Source organism: Elephas maximus, chromosome 20, assembly GCF_024166365.1.
Source record: "Elephas maximus indicus isolate mEleMax1 chromosome 20, mEleMax1 primary haplotype, whole genome shotgun sequence".
In the NCBI taxonomy this organism is placed as follows: domain Eukaryota; kingdom Metazoa; phylum Chordata; class Mammalia; order Proboscidea; family Elephantidae; genus Elephas; species Elephas maximus.
This window is the reverse complement of record NC_064838.1, coordinates 71,001,824-71,022,299: the sequence shown is the minus strand read 5'-3', so window position 1 is coordinate 71,022,299 and position 20,476 is coordinate 71,001,824. Positions and strand designations below refer to the sequence as shown.

Here is a 20,476-nt window from a genome sequence, read left to right as displayed (position 1 = left end):
CCCTGAAGATGCATTACCTAGCTGAAGTGTTAGCTAATAGCTTAGAGGTTGTGGTGTTTTGCTAGGTACTGTGGGCTTCTGCTCCCGGGCGCTGACAGCACATTGAAATGCTAGTCAAAAACTCAAAATCTGGCACTTGGATGGGTGCCTGTAAAATCGATCGGGTGCAAGGGGCTTGCCAATTCATTAACATTAGGATAACGGAAGTGTTTCCATGGGACTGAGAAGATTTGGGGGAAGGGAAAACATGCAGCTTTCTGCCACCCGGGAAAGGAGAACCTTAAAACTTTGCAGCTGATGGCACCGCAGCTGATTTCCTTCCACCTGTCTCCAAGCCTGGCAGTGAGATTCAGAAGTTTTACCAAGGGGATGTGAGGGGGTGCTCCCTGCATCGCGAAGCCCTACTCCTAAGTTCCCCAAAGAGAAAAGCCGGCAATAATGTGATGCCAGTGTCATAACACCCTGGTGGTTGGGACGTGTGACTTCGGGGCTGCTTCTCTTGTCAGTGTGTGTTAATGTCCAGGCAGAAAAGTACTGGTTGCTGCCCACACTGGAACCACAGAGATGCCGACACGTACGTGTGTGTGTGTGTGTGTGAATACACGTGCACACACACTCATCCCTGGGTCAGAGAAACCCATTCAGCCTTCAGAAGAACAGAAGCAAACCTGGAAGCTGTGTCTTCTGAGCTTGGATTGGTCTGAGCCCTCCTGTCCTATTCGCCTCCCCAGATGTGTCATGTTAACGCTCATTTCACACACCCCATGTGGAATAAAGTCTACTAGGAACCTACTGGGGGAGAAGTAGGAGCTTTGCAAGGGTAGCATGACATCAGGTGGCAAGGTGTTCTTTTTGTTTTACATCCCACTTAAACTTAAGGTGCAGAAGAATTTCTGTAGGTTCATTTGCATCTCTTTGGCCCTAAAAGTGTTTTGGAATTACCTGCTGAACTAAAAAAAAAAGGGGGGATCAAAAAGGCACGGAGCCTGCATTCACCAAGTCGGTTCAAAGAACTCCCCATGACTGTTTATTTTTGTAGAAGCCCTGTCATTAGCAAGCAGCAGGTCAATTACTCAGGCCGCATTCCTAGGAAAAAAGCTCTCTCAACTGCTTTGCCCACAGCCTGCTGGCTCTTAATTACCACAAGCTAAGAGAGAGTTGTGGCTGGGTTAGACAAGAACAAGCCCCCAACCCAGCCTGGGGCTTCTCCTTGCTCGATTCCGTGCCAGGATAGGGATGATGGTTTTCACAGCATTGCGGGCACACCCTGGCAGTTGCTGTACAAAACTTGGGGAATATCAGCCAAAGCCTGCTTTGCCAGTAGAGCGTTCTTTCATCTGTGATCAGTGGGAGCTCCGTACAGGTGGGTTGAAAGCTGTTTCCTTTTCTCAATTTGAATTTTGATGACTTCCTGCCAGAGAAACAGATGATGATGGGATTTTTCTGGTAGGGTTGGATCTCTCCATGGGGAAGCTGGATACCATGGCTCTAGAAAGCCATTCCCATAATGACAGTTGGGGTCAGTTATACAGTCTGCGTAATTAAATGCACGCGGATTGTGCCTGGTTGTGATATGTGACATGCTTAGATTTACCAAGAGCCCTGTGAGTATGCTGTCTCTTTACCCAGGGACCATGCTCTTTTCTTTCTTTCTTAGTGGCTCCTGACAGTGTTGGCTTATGTGACTGACAGCTTCCTTTTGTCATCATGCCTTTTTTTTTTTTGGTAACGTTTTCAATAATTAAGCAGTTGGGTTTTACTAGAACAGAAGGACTCATCTCTTTTATCTGGTGTCCTTTCCTGGATAGTCTCCACAGCTTACTCTTAATAAGCAATTTCACCTTGCAGATTTAGTTTAAATGTTGAATTTGTGGTTTATATACTTGTTGAGGACAATAGCAGTATCTCAATAACATCTTATTAGTTTAATACTTGGGCTTCCATAGCGTCAGGGATTTTTCTGTCAAACAGCAGAGATAGAAATAAGGCATATTTGCGTCAGGTTTTAGACCTCTCTGGGAAACTTAATTCCATGGCCCGACTTAATTGTCCAGACTGGAAACTTATTTAACTGAGAATCTCAATGTACGTCACACCCAAGTATCTTGTGTGTGAGAATTTAAAATACTAAATGTCATACCAAACCCTTCATTTTAAGTCAGTGTCTACCTGTTCTTCTATTAGTTCATTTCCCAACTGTTCCTTCATCCATCAATCCATCTGTCCATCCACCCATCATGCATCTGTCTATCCATCCATTCCTTCATCCGTTTGTCCATCCATGCATTCATCAATCACCCATCTATCTATCTATTCATCCATTTATTCAGCAAACTGATACTGAGAACTTACTATGTTTCAGATTCAGGGTGAGGTACTGGAAATACTATAATAAATAAAAGGGTCACAGTGCCTTTCGTCTTGGAGCTTACGAAAAATTTATTGATTGCTCCTTTAGGGAAAGTATCAGCTGTCACAGATCAGCACAATGTTCATTAATTCCATCAACAAGTATTATTGAGTACCTTCTATGTGCCAGACCCAGTGCCAGCATGCAACATGAACTGAAACAGAAAACATTCCTGCCCTCCTGGAAATGGGGAGAGACAGACAACAACCAGAAGGAGGGCAGATCGGTACAGGCCCTCACCTCATGGGTCTGGTGAGCATATACTCTTAAGAGTTAACAAAACAGAAATATAATATAGAACCAAGTACAAGCATAATGAAAATCATTTGGCTCTTAATGACAATAACCCAAGTCATACAGAGCCATAAAAAAGACCCAATACTGGCCCTGACAGGGAGCACAGCAGAGAACCCCCAAGGGAGCAGGAGAACAGTGGGATGCAGACCCCAAATTCTCATAAAAAGACCAGACTTAATGGTCTGACTGAGACTAGAAGAATCCCGGTGGTCATGGTCCCCAAACCTTCTGTTGGCCCAGGACAGGAACCATTCCCGAAGACAACTCATCAGACATGGATTGGACTGGATATTAGGTTGGAGAGAGATGCTGATGAGGAGTGAGCTACTTATATCAGGTGGACACTTGAGACTATGTTGGCATCTCCTGTCTAGAGGGGAGATGGGAGGGTAGAGAGGGTTAGAAACTGGCAAAATGGTCACGAAAGGAGAGACTGGAAGGAGGGAGCGGGCTAACTCATTAGAGGGAGGGTAAATGGGAGTATGTAGTAAGGTATATATAAGTTTATATGTGAAAGACTGACTTGATTGTAAACTTTCACTTAAAGCACAATAAAAATTATTTAAAAAAAAAAAAAAAAAGACCCAAGACTGAGTTAGATGGCTCTGATTGAGCTATGGCATTCTTCGGAGTTTCCCAGCAGCCTGGGCAATTTAGGAGATCACATTATTTACTTAGTAATGCTGTCAGATCAAAGAAAACATGCCATATTCAGAAAGGAGACAAAATTTTCCCAGTTGCTAAAGAACTTCTCATGTGGCATTGTCACATAGGGGACATCAAGTGCTGTGCAAGGCATTCTCTTTAACAACCCCTTTGTAGCAAACGCAGCCAGGTAAAAGGTAACGATAATGACAGGTTTCCATTCTCCTGTCTCTGTCCGTCACCCCTGGAAGAGATGCTGAGGAAACTGCCCAAAACCAATTGTCAAGAGAAGTTAGGGAGAAACACAAAGCCCTAGTGTGCACAGGAAGTGACCCCGACCTGAGTCATCAGGCTTTGTGTACCTTGCCTCTCTCTCATACTCTCCGGTTGTTTCAGGGCCCCTATTCCTTCCTTTCCCCTAAGCTGCTCAAATGACCACCAGGGCAGTAGTGGAACCAGGCAAAGTTCCTACAGGCTATAAGGAGCAGCAGTGAGCGAAGTAGACAGGAACTTCTTGAGCAAACCTCTGGACGGTACAGTTAACGCACTCGGCTGCTAACCCCAAGTTTGGTGATTCCAGTCCACCCAGAGGCACCTCAGAAGAAAAACCTGGCAACCTACCTCCTAAAACTCATAGGTGAAAACCCTATGGAGAACAGCTCTACTGTGACACACATGGGTTAGCCATGAGTTGGAGTTGATATGTTGGCAGTTGGTTACTGGTTAAACAAGTCTTCTTGCCTCTCACCTCCACAACTTATGTCCTTGACTCTTTGGGGCTCTAGAAAATAGACTTTGTGATTGTTTTAGATTTCTTTAAAACATTTACTGTGAACTAAAATTCATTTTCATATCCAGTGAATGCTTTCCTTTTCTTCTCCATTAATCCCTCTTGCCTGCCTTTCTGGTAGAAATCATTTGACTTAGACCCATAAATGATGAAAGAGAGAGACAAAAAGAGAGACCGTCCGGTGCTTTGGCTCGGAGTTCAGTCCCTAATTTCCACACAGCCTTTAATGACGTTGGCCTAACACCTCATCAGCACTTGGAGTTTTTTCTGTTGTCCATGTAAATCGCTGCAGTAGCCTTCGGTCTTGGCAGATAAATGAACTGTAAATAATTTTGCTTTAAAATGGATCAATTTGTCATTTTTAGGCCACATGAATTCTTTTCATCATTTAAGCTCCTAAGTACCCTCTGTATTCATTTGCTCTTGTGAGCAGATATTTTCAGTTCACTTTATGAGTACCTCCATTTCTAAAACATTCTGTGAATTACTGATGAGCTGATTTTTTCCCCCATTTTCATTTAGAAAAACCATTGCATTTCCCCTATCTCCCTGGCCCAGCAGCTGTAAGGAAACCATCCGTTCTAGGGAAGATGGTATACTTTTATTTTGAAAGGTCTTGTGACACACATTCATGGCTAGTGTGACCGAGGACCTTTATGGAATTTTCAAAATCAGGCCCATTTCCCTTCCCTGGTTGGCTCTGATTTGAGATTCAGAGGTGAAAGGCTTGCTTCAAAAATATCAGTGTAGTGACACCAGTTAGCACTGGAACTGTCCATTTTCGTATATGGCATCTGTTTCCATCCAGTGCTGAAGCTGGAAACCTGGGAGGTCGACAGCCTTGTTTCTCTAATGTCCTCATTCTCTTCCTCTCCCCTGCTGACTCTCGTACCAGAATGTCTTTTGATTTCACTGTACCTCTCCATCATCAATACTACCCCTCCTGGTGTAAATCACTCTGGTGTCTCACCTGGACTGCACCAAGAGACTCTTTCCTGACTGGTCTCTCTGCTTTCACTTCTCTCCCCTCCCATTTACTCACCCCCCAGTAGCCAAAAGAAACTCCCTGGAAGTAAGACCATGACATGTCCCTGCTTTAAGTCCATTAATGGATCCCTCCACCCTCACCCCCACCCTGAGCTTAGAAGGAAACTCAAGCTCCTTACAGTGGCCCACAAGTTCCTCACAGGTCTCCCCACTCCCTTGCTGTACCATACCAGCCTTCTTTCTGTTCTTCAAACATTCCAAGCTCATCTTGGCCTTGGAGACTTAGCAGATGCTATTTCTTTGTGATGTGAATGGAATGTTTTTCCAGAGATCTTTCCTTACCACCTCTATAGAGAACATTGTAATAGATCCATCTGTCAAGATTATTTGGTTATTATCTATCAACATGCGCACACACACACCTAGATACACAGTCAAGTATAAATACATATCCATTGTACCCCTCAGAAGCTGGCACATAGGAGGTGATCAATAAGTATTTATTGGATGAGTGAATACATCTATTGCAGGTAGTCACTCAGGAGGGCCTACTCTGGACATTCTGTCATAGGTGTGGTAGGTGTCTCACTCTTCATATTCTTAGTTTGCATCGGGTTAGCTTTAAGAGACTTGAAAGTGTATCTTTTCCCGTGAATACTTGTCTTTGGGCAAGTTTCTCCCCTAGAAAAATGAGGCGAAAGGCAGTCACGTTAGTTGCAGATCTGACCCTGTGCTGTAACTAGCTCAGAATGAACTTGTTCTCCTGCCCCAAGTCTTCTGGGAGGTCAACCAGACTCCCAAAGATATGGACAAGTTGACTTTAATTTGAACGGTATATTAACACTGCTTTTCTCCTGGACAGCTGTGGGCTCTAACCAAATAAAGGGCATCATAGCTAATTAGCATGCCTACAGAAAATAAAAGGCATATTTTGAACTTTTCCAGACACAGTGCAGCTTCAAAAAACCCAGAGTGCAAACAAGATATTAAATACAGAGTGTATCTTCAAATTAAGAAGTTTTTACAATTGAACTTGAGAAGAAACATAAAGTGAGGGTAAATCTTCTTAGGCGAGAAATCCAAGAAGCTTCCAGATGTTGTGTGTTTAGTCCATCAGTGTGGGTTAGAACATGCCACTTAGTGATAGTTCAATGGTGGTGTAGTTTTTAGAGTACGTTCTCAGAATGCTGTTTTACTTTTATTTTCCACAATTCAGGGATGAAATTTGATGGCATTTAAAAGGGAAACAGAGATGCAGTTTGACTGAGAGGCAGTTTTGCCAAGCTCATTCCAGATTGTGTCTATCATTTTGTGTTAAATTGAACCTAAATGAGTTGTTTATTTGGGCCAGGGAGCAGGGGAGTGTTGTAATTTGAAAAGTGGCCCAAGCATTCCCAGTAGACTTTGTGTGTACACTCTGTGGTGGAGCCTTCTCCTCAGTAAACCTAAGGAGTCCAGACCCTCCATGTTTGAGATGGCTCTAAGGGAAAGACATCTGAAGGGCCTTAGAAACTCATTTCACCACATGCGGAATCTGTGTGTGCGCGTATGTTCATGTGTGTGCATGGTGTACACATGGTGTGTGTGTGTGGAAAACACGTGCATTTTTTGTGAGAGAAAGGTCCAGCTCTTTGGTTAGACTCTCAGTTGGGCAGGGTTGTCAGAAAGGTATTTTTTTCCAGTTCAGGAAAAGGAATTGAATGGAAAAGGTTGAAGTTGGTTGTCAGGGGCAACAGCCCAGGAGGAGGCATGTACACATGCCCTCCCTACTTTGGGGACAATGGGACAGGAGCCGCAGTGTAACCTCACAAAAGGATGAAGAGTGTGACCATGTCCTTCAGGTAATTCTGCGGTGCAGCTCACTACAGTCCCTGGATGAGGTTTTGTGGACAGTCGTCTCAACATGAAGGATTACTGAGCTGGGCTCCAACAGCTGGATTCTTGCTTTAACTGACCAGCTGACTCTGAACCTGGCATCTGCTACTCATTTGAGGAACCAAAAGAGGGTGGGCATTTGAAGGCAGGCATGCAACTCTCAGGGCAAACTCAGAGGTCTTTTATTTACTGAGTTATTTGCTTTTACACTTGAGATATCTTTTTTCCCCCTTGAAAGTTGAACAAAAATAAAACACTAACAAAATCCAAAAATAGAGAGTAATGGTCTCCATTAATTCTATTTACGAAGGTTCATTTCAAAATGAAAATAGCGTTCTATGTGCATTATAAATATAAAACGTAGGCAATCAGGAGTATAAAGATAAGAGTAGGAAAAATTTATAATCCTACTTGGTGTGCTTGTATACACCAAGAATAGGCTGATAGTGTACATGCTCTTTCATGATTGAGACCCATTCTAAGACCACATGGACTAGAATAACAAATTCCCATGTACATGCAAAAGAGAACGGGGTTTGTATCTGTTATTAACATTTCCTGGCTCTGAAAATCTTCAGCATATCTCCAGGGGAAGCAAGAGGGCAGCCGTTGCCCTTCTGGAGGCAGAAACCTGGCCCTGAAGGCTGAATTTAGTCTTGTGGGAAGGACACTGTTAGAAGGTAGCTTAGCAGATTTTGTTCCATGTCTTTGGAATGCTAACCCAACCAGGTCTAGCTGAGCCCATCCTCAAAAGACAGTTTTTCAAGAATTCTGATGATACGAGGTTATCGGTGATGTTTATCCTCACCACCCCTCCCCCCGCCAAAAAAATCAGTGTGTTTTCCCAGCATCTTCACCAGGGTATACTGACCCTTGAGCCTGAGTGAATTAAGCCTCTTGTGCAGTTTTACCAAGACCTCTGTGCTGACTTAGGGTCAGATCCTCCAGTTTTCCCCACAGGTACACCAAGTGTGATTTTAAATATTTGTCCTGTCCCCATTAAACCCATGAAACATTTTCCTCTACTTCAAATCCTTCCAAGACCTGTATTCACACTGTAACCTCTGACAGTCCAGGGAAAGTGAAGTTTTTGTCCACCCTGGCCTTTCTTCAGATACTTAGTTCAAAACAAGGACTGGATGGAGAGAAAGTGAGAAGACCTGAGAAGTTAAATGAAAGAGACCTTGGGAGTTTCCAGCAAGATGGAAGATGGCGTATACATGGGGAGAGAATGAAGAAGAACTGTATTGATAGGATTGATTGTAGGGCCTGGTGGAAGATTCTGGTGCTGTAAAAACTTCGGGGAAACGGAACCATCTAGGTCAATTATAAACTACTTTGAAAACATAAACTGTAGGGATCCGTAAGAGGGGAGAGAGATGCCCTTTCTGCCCCCTACCCCTTTACAATGCTTTTAAAGCTGAGAAGTAGAATGATATGGCGTCTGTTACGCGGGAGGCAGGGTCCCAGGATTGAGTAGCATGCTTTTGTTATTTTTTTTTTAATGGGTGAACCTAAACCCTGGGATTCGTCTGTTATTGGAAAAAATAAGAACTAAAAGTATCTTATTTCTCAGTAGGTTTTGCCCTCCAGTCTGTCCCCATTCAAGCAAAGAACATTTCATAAAATAGGAGGGGTCCTTGTTGGACAGGTTTTAATGAACATGAAATTGCTCACTATTGAAATTTAAACAAAACTCTTCTTTGAACACTACTTGGACTTAGGACAAGCTGAAAATCTAAGACATTTGACCTGTTCAACCCATATATAAAGTTTGACCTTGGTTTTTGGCCAAGAGTAGTGTCAGGAGTTCAAGAATGAAATTTCATGCCTATAAAATTGATTAGGTAAGAATTACACATGCTATTCATAAAATATTTATATACTTATAGATGCCAATGAACATATAGTTCAAGGCATGATTTTTAAATAATCTGATCCTTGTCCTTGAGGTTCTCATAGTCTGGAAAAACTGATGGAAAATCCATAAGGAGGTGTTGGGTGCCATATTATTAAAGGATGCAAGACATGGAGAAGGAAGGAGATTTTTAGCACTGATTATATTTCTTCTGGATATTATAAATTTATATTTAAACCACTCATGGTATTTTGTGTCACATATTTTTTTTAAAAAGATGTTAAAGCTGATACATCTTGTAATAAATGAGTCTAGTGGCTTAGCCAAGAACCTGTGACAAAATTGGATGTTTCTTGCCACAGCTTAGAGAGCTGTGTGGTTTGTGATTCTGTCTTCCATCTGGCCCGCCCATTGCTCTGTCTGCCAATCACCTGGGGATTTATCTGCATTCAGCACTAGCTGGAGAAAGATGGAAGCCAAAATGTTGTTGATGTATTTATGTACGTGTGTGCAGAAATGCTGAACAAAGACAAGCTGGTGGAAAACACCCACTCAGAGAACCAATAATAACTGTCTCTTTTTGCCCCTTTCACTCACTTAATTGCAGCAACCACTGGAAAGAAAAGACAGCCAGAATAGTTCTCAGCACAGTGTTTGCAGCCACCGAAGCCTGCACACGGCATCCCCAAGCCACGGCACACAGGTGCTTACTGAGTACCCACCTGCAGAGGCCGCGGCTCCAGATCAGACCGACAACTCTGGGCAGAAAAAACCAGATCCGTTTAAAATCTGGGCCCAGTCCAGGAGTATGTATGAAAACCGACGTGAGTAGCACTCTGGCTCCTGCCCTCTCCAGATCACTCCCCAGGCTTTGAACTTTCTCTCAGGTTTATTAAAGATAGAAGATTTCTAGCTTGTAAACTAGGTATAGGTAAATTAGGGTGAATGGCGAAAGCTTCTCAGCCACCAGTAGAGTCTCATGGCTATTCACAGAGGGTCTGTTATGTCTTCATTGTGGAGTGGGGGTAGAAATGGATGGTCATCAAATAAATGGCCTGGATAAAAATGTATTCATTTTCCCATTCAGTTAAAAGAAGTGGAGACTGTGACACGCTCTGACTTCATGTATTGTGGAGCAGCTCTGATACACAATAGAACGTAAATATGATTGGTTTGGATTGCAGAGGTAATGAGAGAGACTTACATGCTTTCTTAGTGGTCTCTTGATTTTACCAATAGTGGTAATTTTTTTTACCATTATCAGCCTTTCTAACAGCCCCCTGAGAAAGAAAAAACAAACAGTAAGTGGTTTGTGCTTTAATTATTTATACAGTTGTTAAGTGTGTTCCTTTGGCTTTCCCTTTTCTGTAAATAAGGGCTAGTGAAGGTGTTCTCTGTAGTCTGTAACTTCTTGGCTTGTATAACATAATATTCCATAATATCTTACCAATGGAAGGTGTTAAAATGCGTTAATTTCAGGTGATACAAACTGGCCTTTTATTTCCCGTGAGCGTGTTTTGTGAGGCTGAGGTGACTATGAAGTAATTCACCTCGCTTTCTCTTTTTGGCGTAAGGTCAAGGAGAGAATGTGTAGTGAGGGAGGGGGCGGGTTTGCTGAAGGACCTGAGAGAACCTAGAGGAGAGAAAAGAATCTTTTTCCTATCACCTCCACCCCTCAGCATAGGTTTCCTTTGTAGTCACAGCTGTAGTTACACCTCAGGCAAAGCCCCGTGAGAAGTCACGGTAAGAGGCTGTGTGAGGTGTGTGAGGCTCTTCAGCCCCTTACCCACCCACTCGGTCTTGGCTATGACACAATTCCTTTGCTGGCCAAAGCATGCATTGAAAGACTTCAGCTTCTCTGTGACCCAAAAGAAACAGGCAAGTGAGGACAATATCCTGTCTGAGAAGGAAAGTCAGCCATACTACTCGGTGAAAGGCAAATTAGGAGCCAGGAGGCAAACCTAGAGGCAAGCTGATTACCAAATACTAGAAGATACTCAAAGGTCCCTGTGTCCTTCTCTTCCTCAGGGGAAAAATACCACTGTCCTTTTACTATAACAGTAAGCAGAATTAAATAGGCCATTTTGGCTAAGGGTTCACTATGTGGACAAAAGCCAAATATGTGAACGGCTTTTTTTAGTTCCTGGGGTAGGACACACCTAGAGTCTCCCTGAGGCCAGGCCACAGGAAATGAAGTTCCATGGGGAGCAGCTCTCCTAAGTAGTACATGTTGAGCGTAAACCTGGGGGCGTGTCCTCCCTGGGCCTTCTCACTAATAGTAGAGATTTCATTGAACAAATGTTTTCCAAGAGGAATATTTTCACACTCACTTCATACTTCTCTCCAACCATGTGGGTCCTCCAGTCAATGGCCCAACGTGGGTTGATATTGAGATACTGTTTTATTGATGGCACCCCTGCCTTTCCCAATACGGTACACACTTATGACTGAGCTGTCCATGGATGGATCTTTTTGTGATAAGATAATTGGTGTTCTGAGCTGCTGGCAGGAGCACACGGATGGACAGAAAATTTTAACGCATCTTTTCAATAGGAGGCTCCAGCTCAAATGCCATATTCGTCCTGATTTAAACAAAATTTCTTAAGAATTTTGTGTTTAATCCAATTTTTTAAAAAAGGTTTTTACCAGAAAAAAAAGAAAAAATATGTGAACTTGCCATAGCCAACTGCTTTAAGCACTGTACTTGCTCAGGTGGCAGCCAGACCCACATCTTTGGAAGGGTAACAGTTTTGTTCTTCACTTTTCTTCCGTTTCTAAGGGATAGGAAGTAGCAGCACAAATGAGATTGGAGGCTCCATCATCGAGTGATAGTAGCAGCCTAATGGATCTTAAGATTCACATGGATTTCTTCCTCACTATACTAAATGAGGATGATAATGAGACTTTCTCCCAGTGCTAACTATTCAGTGTCTGTCACAGATTTTCTGTTTTTCATGGTACCTACACATGAACCGACATCAGTCTTGTTTTTTAATCAGCAGTTTGCTTTATCTGCAGATCAGTTTCTGCCATTCCCTTAGGTTGGTTTGTAGCATGTGTTTTGGAAAAAAATAGTGTTGTACTCTTGTTAAATTTGATACCATAGCCCCCCCTGCCATCCCCCAGACATATTAAAATCAGCAGAGTAGTGCAGGTAAAATAGGAGAATTGAAACCAGCAACAACACCTTAACTGTGCCGTGTTATCCCCTTTTTATTGAAAGTATTTCTTTTTATATTTTATTTTATTGTTAAAGGAAATGTGAAGATTAACACAATCTCTGATCAGATTCTTTCACATGGTCCACATGGTCTGAAAAATACTATATTCTTGATATGGCCATTTGTCAAAACAGCAGTGACAAAATGAATCAATCTGAATTGCAGATGTGTTAATGAATCCCTTTGAAGGGCTTAAATGTTTGATTAAAAACAAGGGCAAGTGTTGACATTCTCTAAAAGCCATGTTGCCTGTTCTGTCTTTTCTCTGGATAACATACCAATTGTGCATGTCTTTAAAAAGGACGTTGATGTTGGAGAAAATCAGCCAGTAGCCACTAGTGTTTACTGCAAAAGCAATTATGAAGCTTGCTGTTGAAACTTTGCCTGCTCACACAATAGTTTGGAGAGAAAAAAAAAATTCAGAGATGTCTTATGAACCAGTATTGTAAACCTGTCATCTTCGGGAGGGACACGCTTACAAACTTGGAATTGGTGTATTTGCTCCTTTATCACAGCGGGTGTAAGGAGCTGGGGCGTGCATCTAGATTTAAAGGGCTGTGATGACAGTTCCTATTTGTGTGTTCAGATTTTGGACAGATCTGATGATTTGTGTGTCTATAAATATAAAACTGTTCTGGTTTGAACTGCCTAGAATTCACCAGAACGAGTCTCAGTACAAGTGTGAATTTCATCTGAAACTTGATACTGTTCAATAAATGCAGTAATGTAACACTGACAAAAGTATTTAATTTTTTTAAAAGGAAATAAGTGTTTAGAGAAACCTTCTAAAGCTCATGACATGACTAAAACAAAGTCATACGAGAATATGTAGTTTAGGGTAAAATTAAGAGTCTAAGATGGTAATTGTAGTTTTATGAAATTCTCATGGTACAATACAGTTGTAAATTCTAGGCTTTTGACCAAAAAAAAAAAAAAATGAATAAAAGAAAATTTCAGAAAGTCGAACTATCGTCTTTCAGAATCCACAGCAGCCATGACCTTTACTGTGAACACTAAACTGCACGTTTCTTATCAGTCAAAACTAGATTAAAGTGAACTAAGAGGAAGCACATACATTACACTTTGCAAAATTACGAAATTGATATTCCAGCTATGTCACCTTCGCCTGCATCGGGATTGAGCAAGGGTGAGAGAGAGAGAGAAATCAATTCCACGAACTTTGGAGAATGTCAGAGTAAGAATGCACTGAAAAGTTTTATTTATCCATCATCACTCCTCCTGTTCAATGTTCCCACGGGTCTGGGGGGCTGGGGAGATACCCAGGAATGGGAGGAGGGAAAGACAAGTGCCACGAGTAAAAACGCCTTGGCACTCTTATTGACCAAGAGTAGACCAAAGACAAGATGAAATAGAAGTACTGTGCACATCTTTGCCAAGTTTGGAAATGGGTTGTGCATCTGTAGTAATGGAGTCACCAGGTTTCTCTTCAAACAATGATGTTTCCATTCCTTCTAATCATCAAAGGAAGTCTTTTGACTGCTTGTCCGTTAGCGTTGTTGTTACCTAAAGGAGATTAGCTGCTGAGACTGTTCCCTACACAAGGGCTTAAAAATGAAGACAATCGGGCAAGATTTTCTTAGCTTTATTTGATGTAGCCTCAAAAAAAAAAAAAAAAAATCAGAAAGGTGGCTCTATACTGCTGCCTCCTAAAAACTTAACTCTGTATAAAATTTGCCTGAAATGAAGAGAACAAACATTTTGGGGGGATGCAGTTGAGAAACCTCAATGCCTCTGTGAAGAAGAGGTATCAGAGGTAACAGAAGAGAGAAATTCTCTAATCCCATAATATGTCCCAGTACTGAAATAGGCCAAAGTTATTTATTTGGGTAAATGGCACTTAGTTGGTAGAAGAGTGTTATTGTTAAAACCAGAAGGCTTTCTTTGTGATGTGCCTGTGTGGTGGTGTATTGTGTTTGTACCTGTGTTTGTGACTAGTCATTCGTGTCTTTAACATCTTTGGTGTCATTGGGCATCTTTTCAACAGACAAGCTCTTTCAATAAATTGGCATTCTTCGACTGAATCTTAGACAGAAACAAATATTTTTTTCTTACGGACTAAACTGTGTGATAAGCCTAAGTTTCTCAGCCACAGCCACCCATACCATGAGAATTTACACCTAAAGGAGCAATTTAGGCAGGAACTTGCTACATTTTGTGTCCCTGTAGGATGGGCAAATGTTGCTGTGTTAAATGATGCTGAGCAAAACGGGTCTGGACTGGAGGTCTTTATAGAGGCTGTTTTGTTGTTGACAGAAATGCCACACATTAGGAAGACGTAAGGCAGACTTTGCCAGGAACCTAGCAATGACTGGAAAGCACTCGTGGACTGTCTTGGTACTGACCCTCCTGTTCAAGTAAACTAAAGCTGGAGACATAGCCTGATTTAATTGTTGTTGCGATGAGGTTATTATAGCAAATACCTTTTAACAAGCTACTTGAACAGAAATAAAATATTGTTACTTTAGCATGCACAAGAAAATATTATTCTCAAATTGGGTTTATGGGAGTTCTTTGATACAGCTTAGCTCCATGTTCCATGACGTTTCGCAGCTTAGCCTCAGCAATTATAATAAGGGTGCATTGGATAAAAAGAATCCGTTTCAAGCCGTGGTCTTAAGATAGCTCAAGAAAAATAACAGATTCAGACATCTCTGACTAGCACTCACATCTTCATGTCCTTTCTTCTCTCTTGGTCTGTTCATTCCCTGTGCACTTTAAACTCATGAAAAAAAAAAAAAAACTCATGAGTGAGTCACTAAAAAGGACATTGCTCACTAGAAGTCTAAACAGCCACCTCCCTTTCCCTGTCCCATTGTACAAAATTGGAGAAGAATGTAATTCACGGACCTACACGCTCCTTCAGACTGGACCCAGTTAAATAAACCAGAAAGTGTGCAGAAAAGAATTTGAAAATCCCCTTTGGGACTCCCTGCAATAAAATTTTATTTTTTATCTTTAGATAAAAGCTATGTCATTTTATAGACCATAAAGCACACTATGTATACATTATAAGATTAAATAAGAATTAAATAGGAATAACCCTTTTTTATTACCCTAGTTAAGTACTAAAGTGGCATGTAGAACAATTTCGTGTACATTAAACGTTTTCTTATGAAAATTACTTTTCTTTAACAAAATGAGATTTTTATTTTAAAGACCTGGAACATTACTGAGTATTAAAAGTAATATATCAAGTTGTTGGATAATAAATTAATAATTGCAGTGTTGGAAGATTATAGGCAAATTCTGGAGTAAAGTAGTTCCTGACGATCAGATAGGGTCTGTCAGTACAGAGCTCTTTTGTCATCATCATTGATTTTAAGGATAAGGAAGGCAATTTTTTGGTAATAGTACTAAAATCGTATTTAGCTTTGTAAATTTGAAAATACTAGGATAGTAGAAAGTAACTTTATTTGGCAAAAACTGTCAGTTCAAATATTGACATTACTGGTCTTAATTACTTTAGGGAGAAAAAGTGATTTAATAGGGCTTCTAAATCCTTAGAACCACTTCTGCCTCAGAAGTTACTCTGACTTAGCATGAGCTGTCTTCTTGGAAGTGCTTACACCTTGGTGTTACAGCACGTATTGTTTTTACTTAATGCCCCTTTCAACAATACTAAGGGGAGTGGTCAAAGCTGACTTCCAGCTTAGTTGAAGATACTAGCTTTGGCTTGATTAGGAATTATCAAACAGTGATTAGTCCTTTGGAAAAAAGAAAGGGCTCAGTGACTATTCCCACGGCCTGCTTTCACCTGGTGTCACCCGTTACTTCACCCACCTTAGAAAGCTTTCATTTGCTGGGCCACCATCAGTATTGGTCCTCTTTACCTTAGGGGCATGGTTCCTTTTATCAGAGAAATAACCTCTCTCTTCCTGTCCCCCCTCTGCAGTTCCAGATTACCAGGAACAGGACATCTTCCTATGGAGGAAAGAAACTGGATTCGGATTTAGGATTCTGGGTGGAAATGAACCAGGGGAGCCTGTGAGTCTTCTGTCTGCCTTTCTCCTCCATGCTGTTTTCTGAGATTTCAAAGTAAATTGGCAGTAGTGACAAATCACCAAGATTTCAGTCCTGCTGAGTGCAACACAAGGAGCCCTGGTGTCACAGTGGTTAAGTACTCAGCTGCTAACAGAAAGGTCGGCAGTTCAAGCCCACCAGCCCTCTGTGGGAGAAAGGTGTGGCAGTCCGCTTCTGTAAAGATTTACAGCCTTAGAAACCCTGTGGGGCTGCTCTGCTGTGTCCTGTAGGGTCACTGTGAGTCAGAATTGACTTGACAGCAACTGGTTTGGTTTTGGGGAGGCACAACACTGAGTCCTTCACCTTGAGCAGAGTGTGGGTTGCTCATTAGATTTTGTTGAGTTCTTTTTGTCTTGAGGAGGAAGAGACTAGATCCTTTCTAAAAAGCTTATATTAGTGTTTGTAAAAAATGGCAGCTGCAGCATCTGGAATCCCCATCAAGGAAAGATGGAAACAAAGAAGAAAATCGGAATAACCAGTCGCCATCAACTTGATTTCGAGTCATGGTCATGGTGACTCTGTTTTGCAGAGTAGAACTGCACTCTGTAGGGTTCTCACAACTGTGACCTTTCAGAAGCAAATTGCCAGGCCTTTCTTCTAAGGCTCCTCTGGGTGGACTCAAACCACTGCCTTTTGTTTAGTAGTTGAGCGCTTAACCATTTCTGCTACCCAAGGACTCCTAAAAAGAGGAATAAAAAAAAGGAATAGGCATCAATAAATGAAACATTGGCCTAATCCTCCTGTTAAATCTGGCAGCATTCAGTTGGCTTCTTAAACTGATCAGCTGTCACACAGAGAACACTTTACAAGACGTTGTGAGAGAGCAGATAAAGTAGGAACACTGTCTTTACAAAAGTGGAGAAAGAACACTGGACAGGAGTCAGGAGACATGCGTTGTCTTCCCAGATGTGTAACCTCCCTGGCCTCAGCTTCCTCAGGTTTAGAGTAAGTGTAACATAGCATTGCAGGATTCTTTTGAAAGGAGAAAAGAGAACTAAAAATAAGTATTGCTAATTCCTTCGTAATAATAACTGTTACTTATTGAAGTAGCCCTGGCCATGGAATGGTGAAGCACTCAGCTGCTAACTGAAAGGTTAGCAGTTTGAACCCACCCAGCAGCTCTAAGGGAGAAAGACCTGGTGATCTGCTTCCGTACAGGTTGTTGCTGGTATTGTTGTTGTGTGCTGTCAAGTTGATTCTGACTCACAGCAACCCTATATGTCAGAGTAAAATTGCCCCATAGGGTTTCCAAGGCTGTAATCTTTATGGAAGCAGACTGCCACATTTTTCTCCTGCAGAGCAGCTGGTGGGTTTGAACTGCAGCTGAGTGCTTAACCACTGTGCCACCAGGGTTCCTTCTGCGTAAAGATTATAGCCTAGAAGACCTGATGGGGTAGTTCTACTCTGTAACACATAGGGTCACTGTGAGTGGAAAATCAGCTCAGCAGCACCTGATATTATTTATTGAGTGCTTATTGTATGCCTGACACCATACTAAAAGCTTTTAACATTTATCCATCAAATTCATGAATTTATCCCCTTGTGTCAAATGAAAAAACAGACACAGAAAGGTTGATTAACTTGCCCAAGATCGCAGAGCTAGTAAACGGAGGGGCTGGAAAGCTGGTTGACTTCAGAGCCCTTATTCTTAACCACTGTCGAGGTTCTTTGTAAATTATACATGCCAAGTAATGGTAGCTGTATCATTATTATCTACTGGGAAGGCGAGGAAAGCACAAATATTTTAGTAAAGTTCGGTGGGTGGTGAATAATACAACAGGAAGATACTAAAGTCTGCTCTACGTACAAGTGCTAGAAGACTGCAGAAATGCAGAGTCAAGCCAGACTTCACTTTGGTTCATTCATTCATTTAACAATATTTATTGCGAATTCCCTATTTTTTAGGCATAGTGCCGGGCCCTTAAAGTAGTTATTGCTGTTACTACTCATTAGCAGAGTTTTATGAAAGGAGAGTTCTTATTTAGATAGGAAAGGTGAAAAACAGGGAGTAAAGTGATTGACAAGGAGCCCTCATGGCAAAGTTGTTAAAGCACTTGGCTGCTACATAAAAGGTCAGAGGTTCAAACCCACCAGCCACTTCACAGGGGAAAGATGTGACAGTCTGCTTCTGTAAAAACGTACAACCTTGAAAACCTTATGGGGCAGTTCTACTCTGTACTATAGGGTCACTAAGAGTCAGAGACAAGTTGACAGCGGTGGGTTTGGTCTTTTTGATAAAGTGATTAATGGATCCCCTGGTGGCACAAACTGTTAGCCAGAAGGTTGGAGGTTTGAGTCCACCTGAGATACCTGAGAAGAAAGATCTGCTGATCTACTTCCAAAACTCAGCTGCTGAGAACCCGATGGAACACAGTTCTTTTCTGACGCACAAGGGTCACCGTGAGTCAGAGATGACAACAGCAACTGATAAAGCGATTTATATCGGCAACGGAGTCACAGAAAGAATGGGTCATCGACAGACCACAGATAAACCCTGTGGCACCCAGCAAAATGCCTGGGACACAGTGGGCGCTCAGTAAATGTTTGAGGCATGTATGCAGGCATGAACGAATGAATTGAATTGTTCTGGGAGATGCGAAGGTCACGGTTGTAGTAGTAAACCAAGAGGGCGATGTTTCATCCATTGTCCAATTCCTCAACAGATTTATATTGGTCACATTGTACCACTGGGTGCTGCTGACACGGACGGCCGCCTGAGGTCTGGAGACGAATTAATCTGTGTCGATGGGACACCAGTAATTGGAAAGTCACACCAGCTTGTGGTCCAGCTTATGCAACAGGCTGCCAAGCAAGGCCACGTCAATCTCACAGTACGGCGTAAAGTGGTGTTTGCTGGTATGTTTTTCATTCATTCCATCAGATGGTGCATTGTCAGTTTCTGCACAGAAAAGGCCCCCCTTCCCGTGTCTGCCTCCTCAAGCATCTGTTTTAGCAAGTGTTTGCTAATGTGATCAAGTTCAGAATTTCCAGATGGTTTGCTTCTCTCAAACCATGCAAAACTACCGTCGTTCAAAAGTACTTTAATGTGTCATTCATGCATGTTCAGCAAAGGCTTCTAGAAGACTAGCCCATTTATGGCCTCAGAATCCTTCTCAACATAGTATTCCATGCAGCCAATAGCAGTCAGTTGGAACTGGTTTATCAGACGAGATGAAAACCATGTCACTTCCCTGGCCTAAGTAAGAGTAGGGTAGTGATGATTTTGTTTCAGATTCTTTTTTTTTTCTCATTAACTTTTATTGTGCTTTAAGTGAAAGTTTACAAATCAAGTCAGTCTCTCATACAAAAATTTATACACACCTTGCTATACACTCCTAATTGCTTTCCCCCTAATGAGACAGTATACTCCTTCCCTCCACTCTCTCACCTCTTGTCCATTCGGGCAGCTTCTGGCCCCCTCTGCCCTCTCATCTCCCCTCCAGACAGGAGATGCCAACACAGTCTCATGTGTCTACTTGAGCCAAGAAGCCCGTTCTTCACAAGTATCATTTTCTATCCCATATTCCAGTCCAACCCCTATCTGAAGAGTTGGCCCCGGGAATGGTTACTGTCTTGGGCTAACAGAAGGTCTGGGCACCATGACCTCTGGGGTTCTTCTAGTCCCAGTCTGATCATTAAATCTGATCTTTTTACGAGAATTTGGGGTCTGCATCCCACTGCTCTCCTGCTCCCTCAGGGGTTCTCTGTTGTGTTCCCTGTCAGGGCAGTCATCGGCTGTGGCCAGGCACCATCTAGTTCTTCTGGTCTCAGGCTGATGTAGTCTCTGGTTTATGTGGTCCTTTCTGTCTCTTAGGCTCATAAATTACCTTGTGTCTTTGGTATTTTTCATTCTTCCTTGCTACAGGTAGGCTGAGACCAATTGATGCATCTTAGATGGCCGCTTGCTAGAGTTTAAGACCCCCGACGCCACTCTCCAAAGGGGGATGCAGAATGTTTTTTTAATAAATTTTATTATGCCAGTTGACTTCGACGTCCCCTGAAACCATGGTCCCCAAACCCCTGCTTCGCTGGCCTTTGAAGCGTTCAGTTTATTCAAAGTTCTTTGCTTTTGGTTTAGTCCAGTTGTGTTGACCTCTCCTGTATTGTGTGTTGTCTTTCCCTTCACCTAAAATAAAACTTATCTACTATCTAATTAATGACAATCCCTATCCCTCCCCCCTCCTCCCTTCCTCCCTCCCCACTCTCATAACCATCAGATTTATTTTTAAAATGTTAAATGATTTTTGTTCTTAGTAGTGTTTTCAAGGTATGTTAAATCTATGAAGGCAAAAGCTCTCAGGAATAAATGTAATCTTATCTAAAACCTGGAGACATATTTTGCTTTTGGCATG

At 42.1% G+C, this 20,476-nt stretch overlaps 1 protein-coding gene across 12 annotated transcripts in view; it reads left to right on the top strand.

The window, feature by feature from the left end:
* MAGI1 (membrane associated guanylate kinase, WW and PDZ domain containing 1) overlaps positions 1-20,476 on the top strand; it is a 713,080-nt gene that overhangs the window by 668,477 nt on the left and 24,127 nt on the right. For 9 of the 12 annotated variants that reach the window (XM_049862789.1, XM_049862786.1, XM_049862781.1 and 6 more), the window contains 4 exons: positions 9,470-9,686; positions 13,195-13,278; positions 15,997-16,088; positions 18,788-18,980. In XM_049862789.1, coding sequence (XP_049718746.1) covers positions 9,470-9,686; positions 13,195-13,278; positions 15,997-16,088; positions 18,788-18,980 — 586 coding nt within the window. The remainder of the gene's footprint in view (positions 1-9,469; positions 9,687-13,194; positions 13,279-15,996; positions 16,089-18,787; positions 18,981-20,476) is intronic. The other 3 variants (XM_049862788.1, XM_049862787.1, XM_049862791.1) reach the window with 1 other exon arrangement.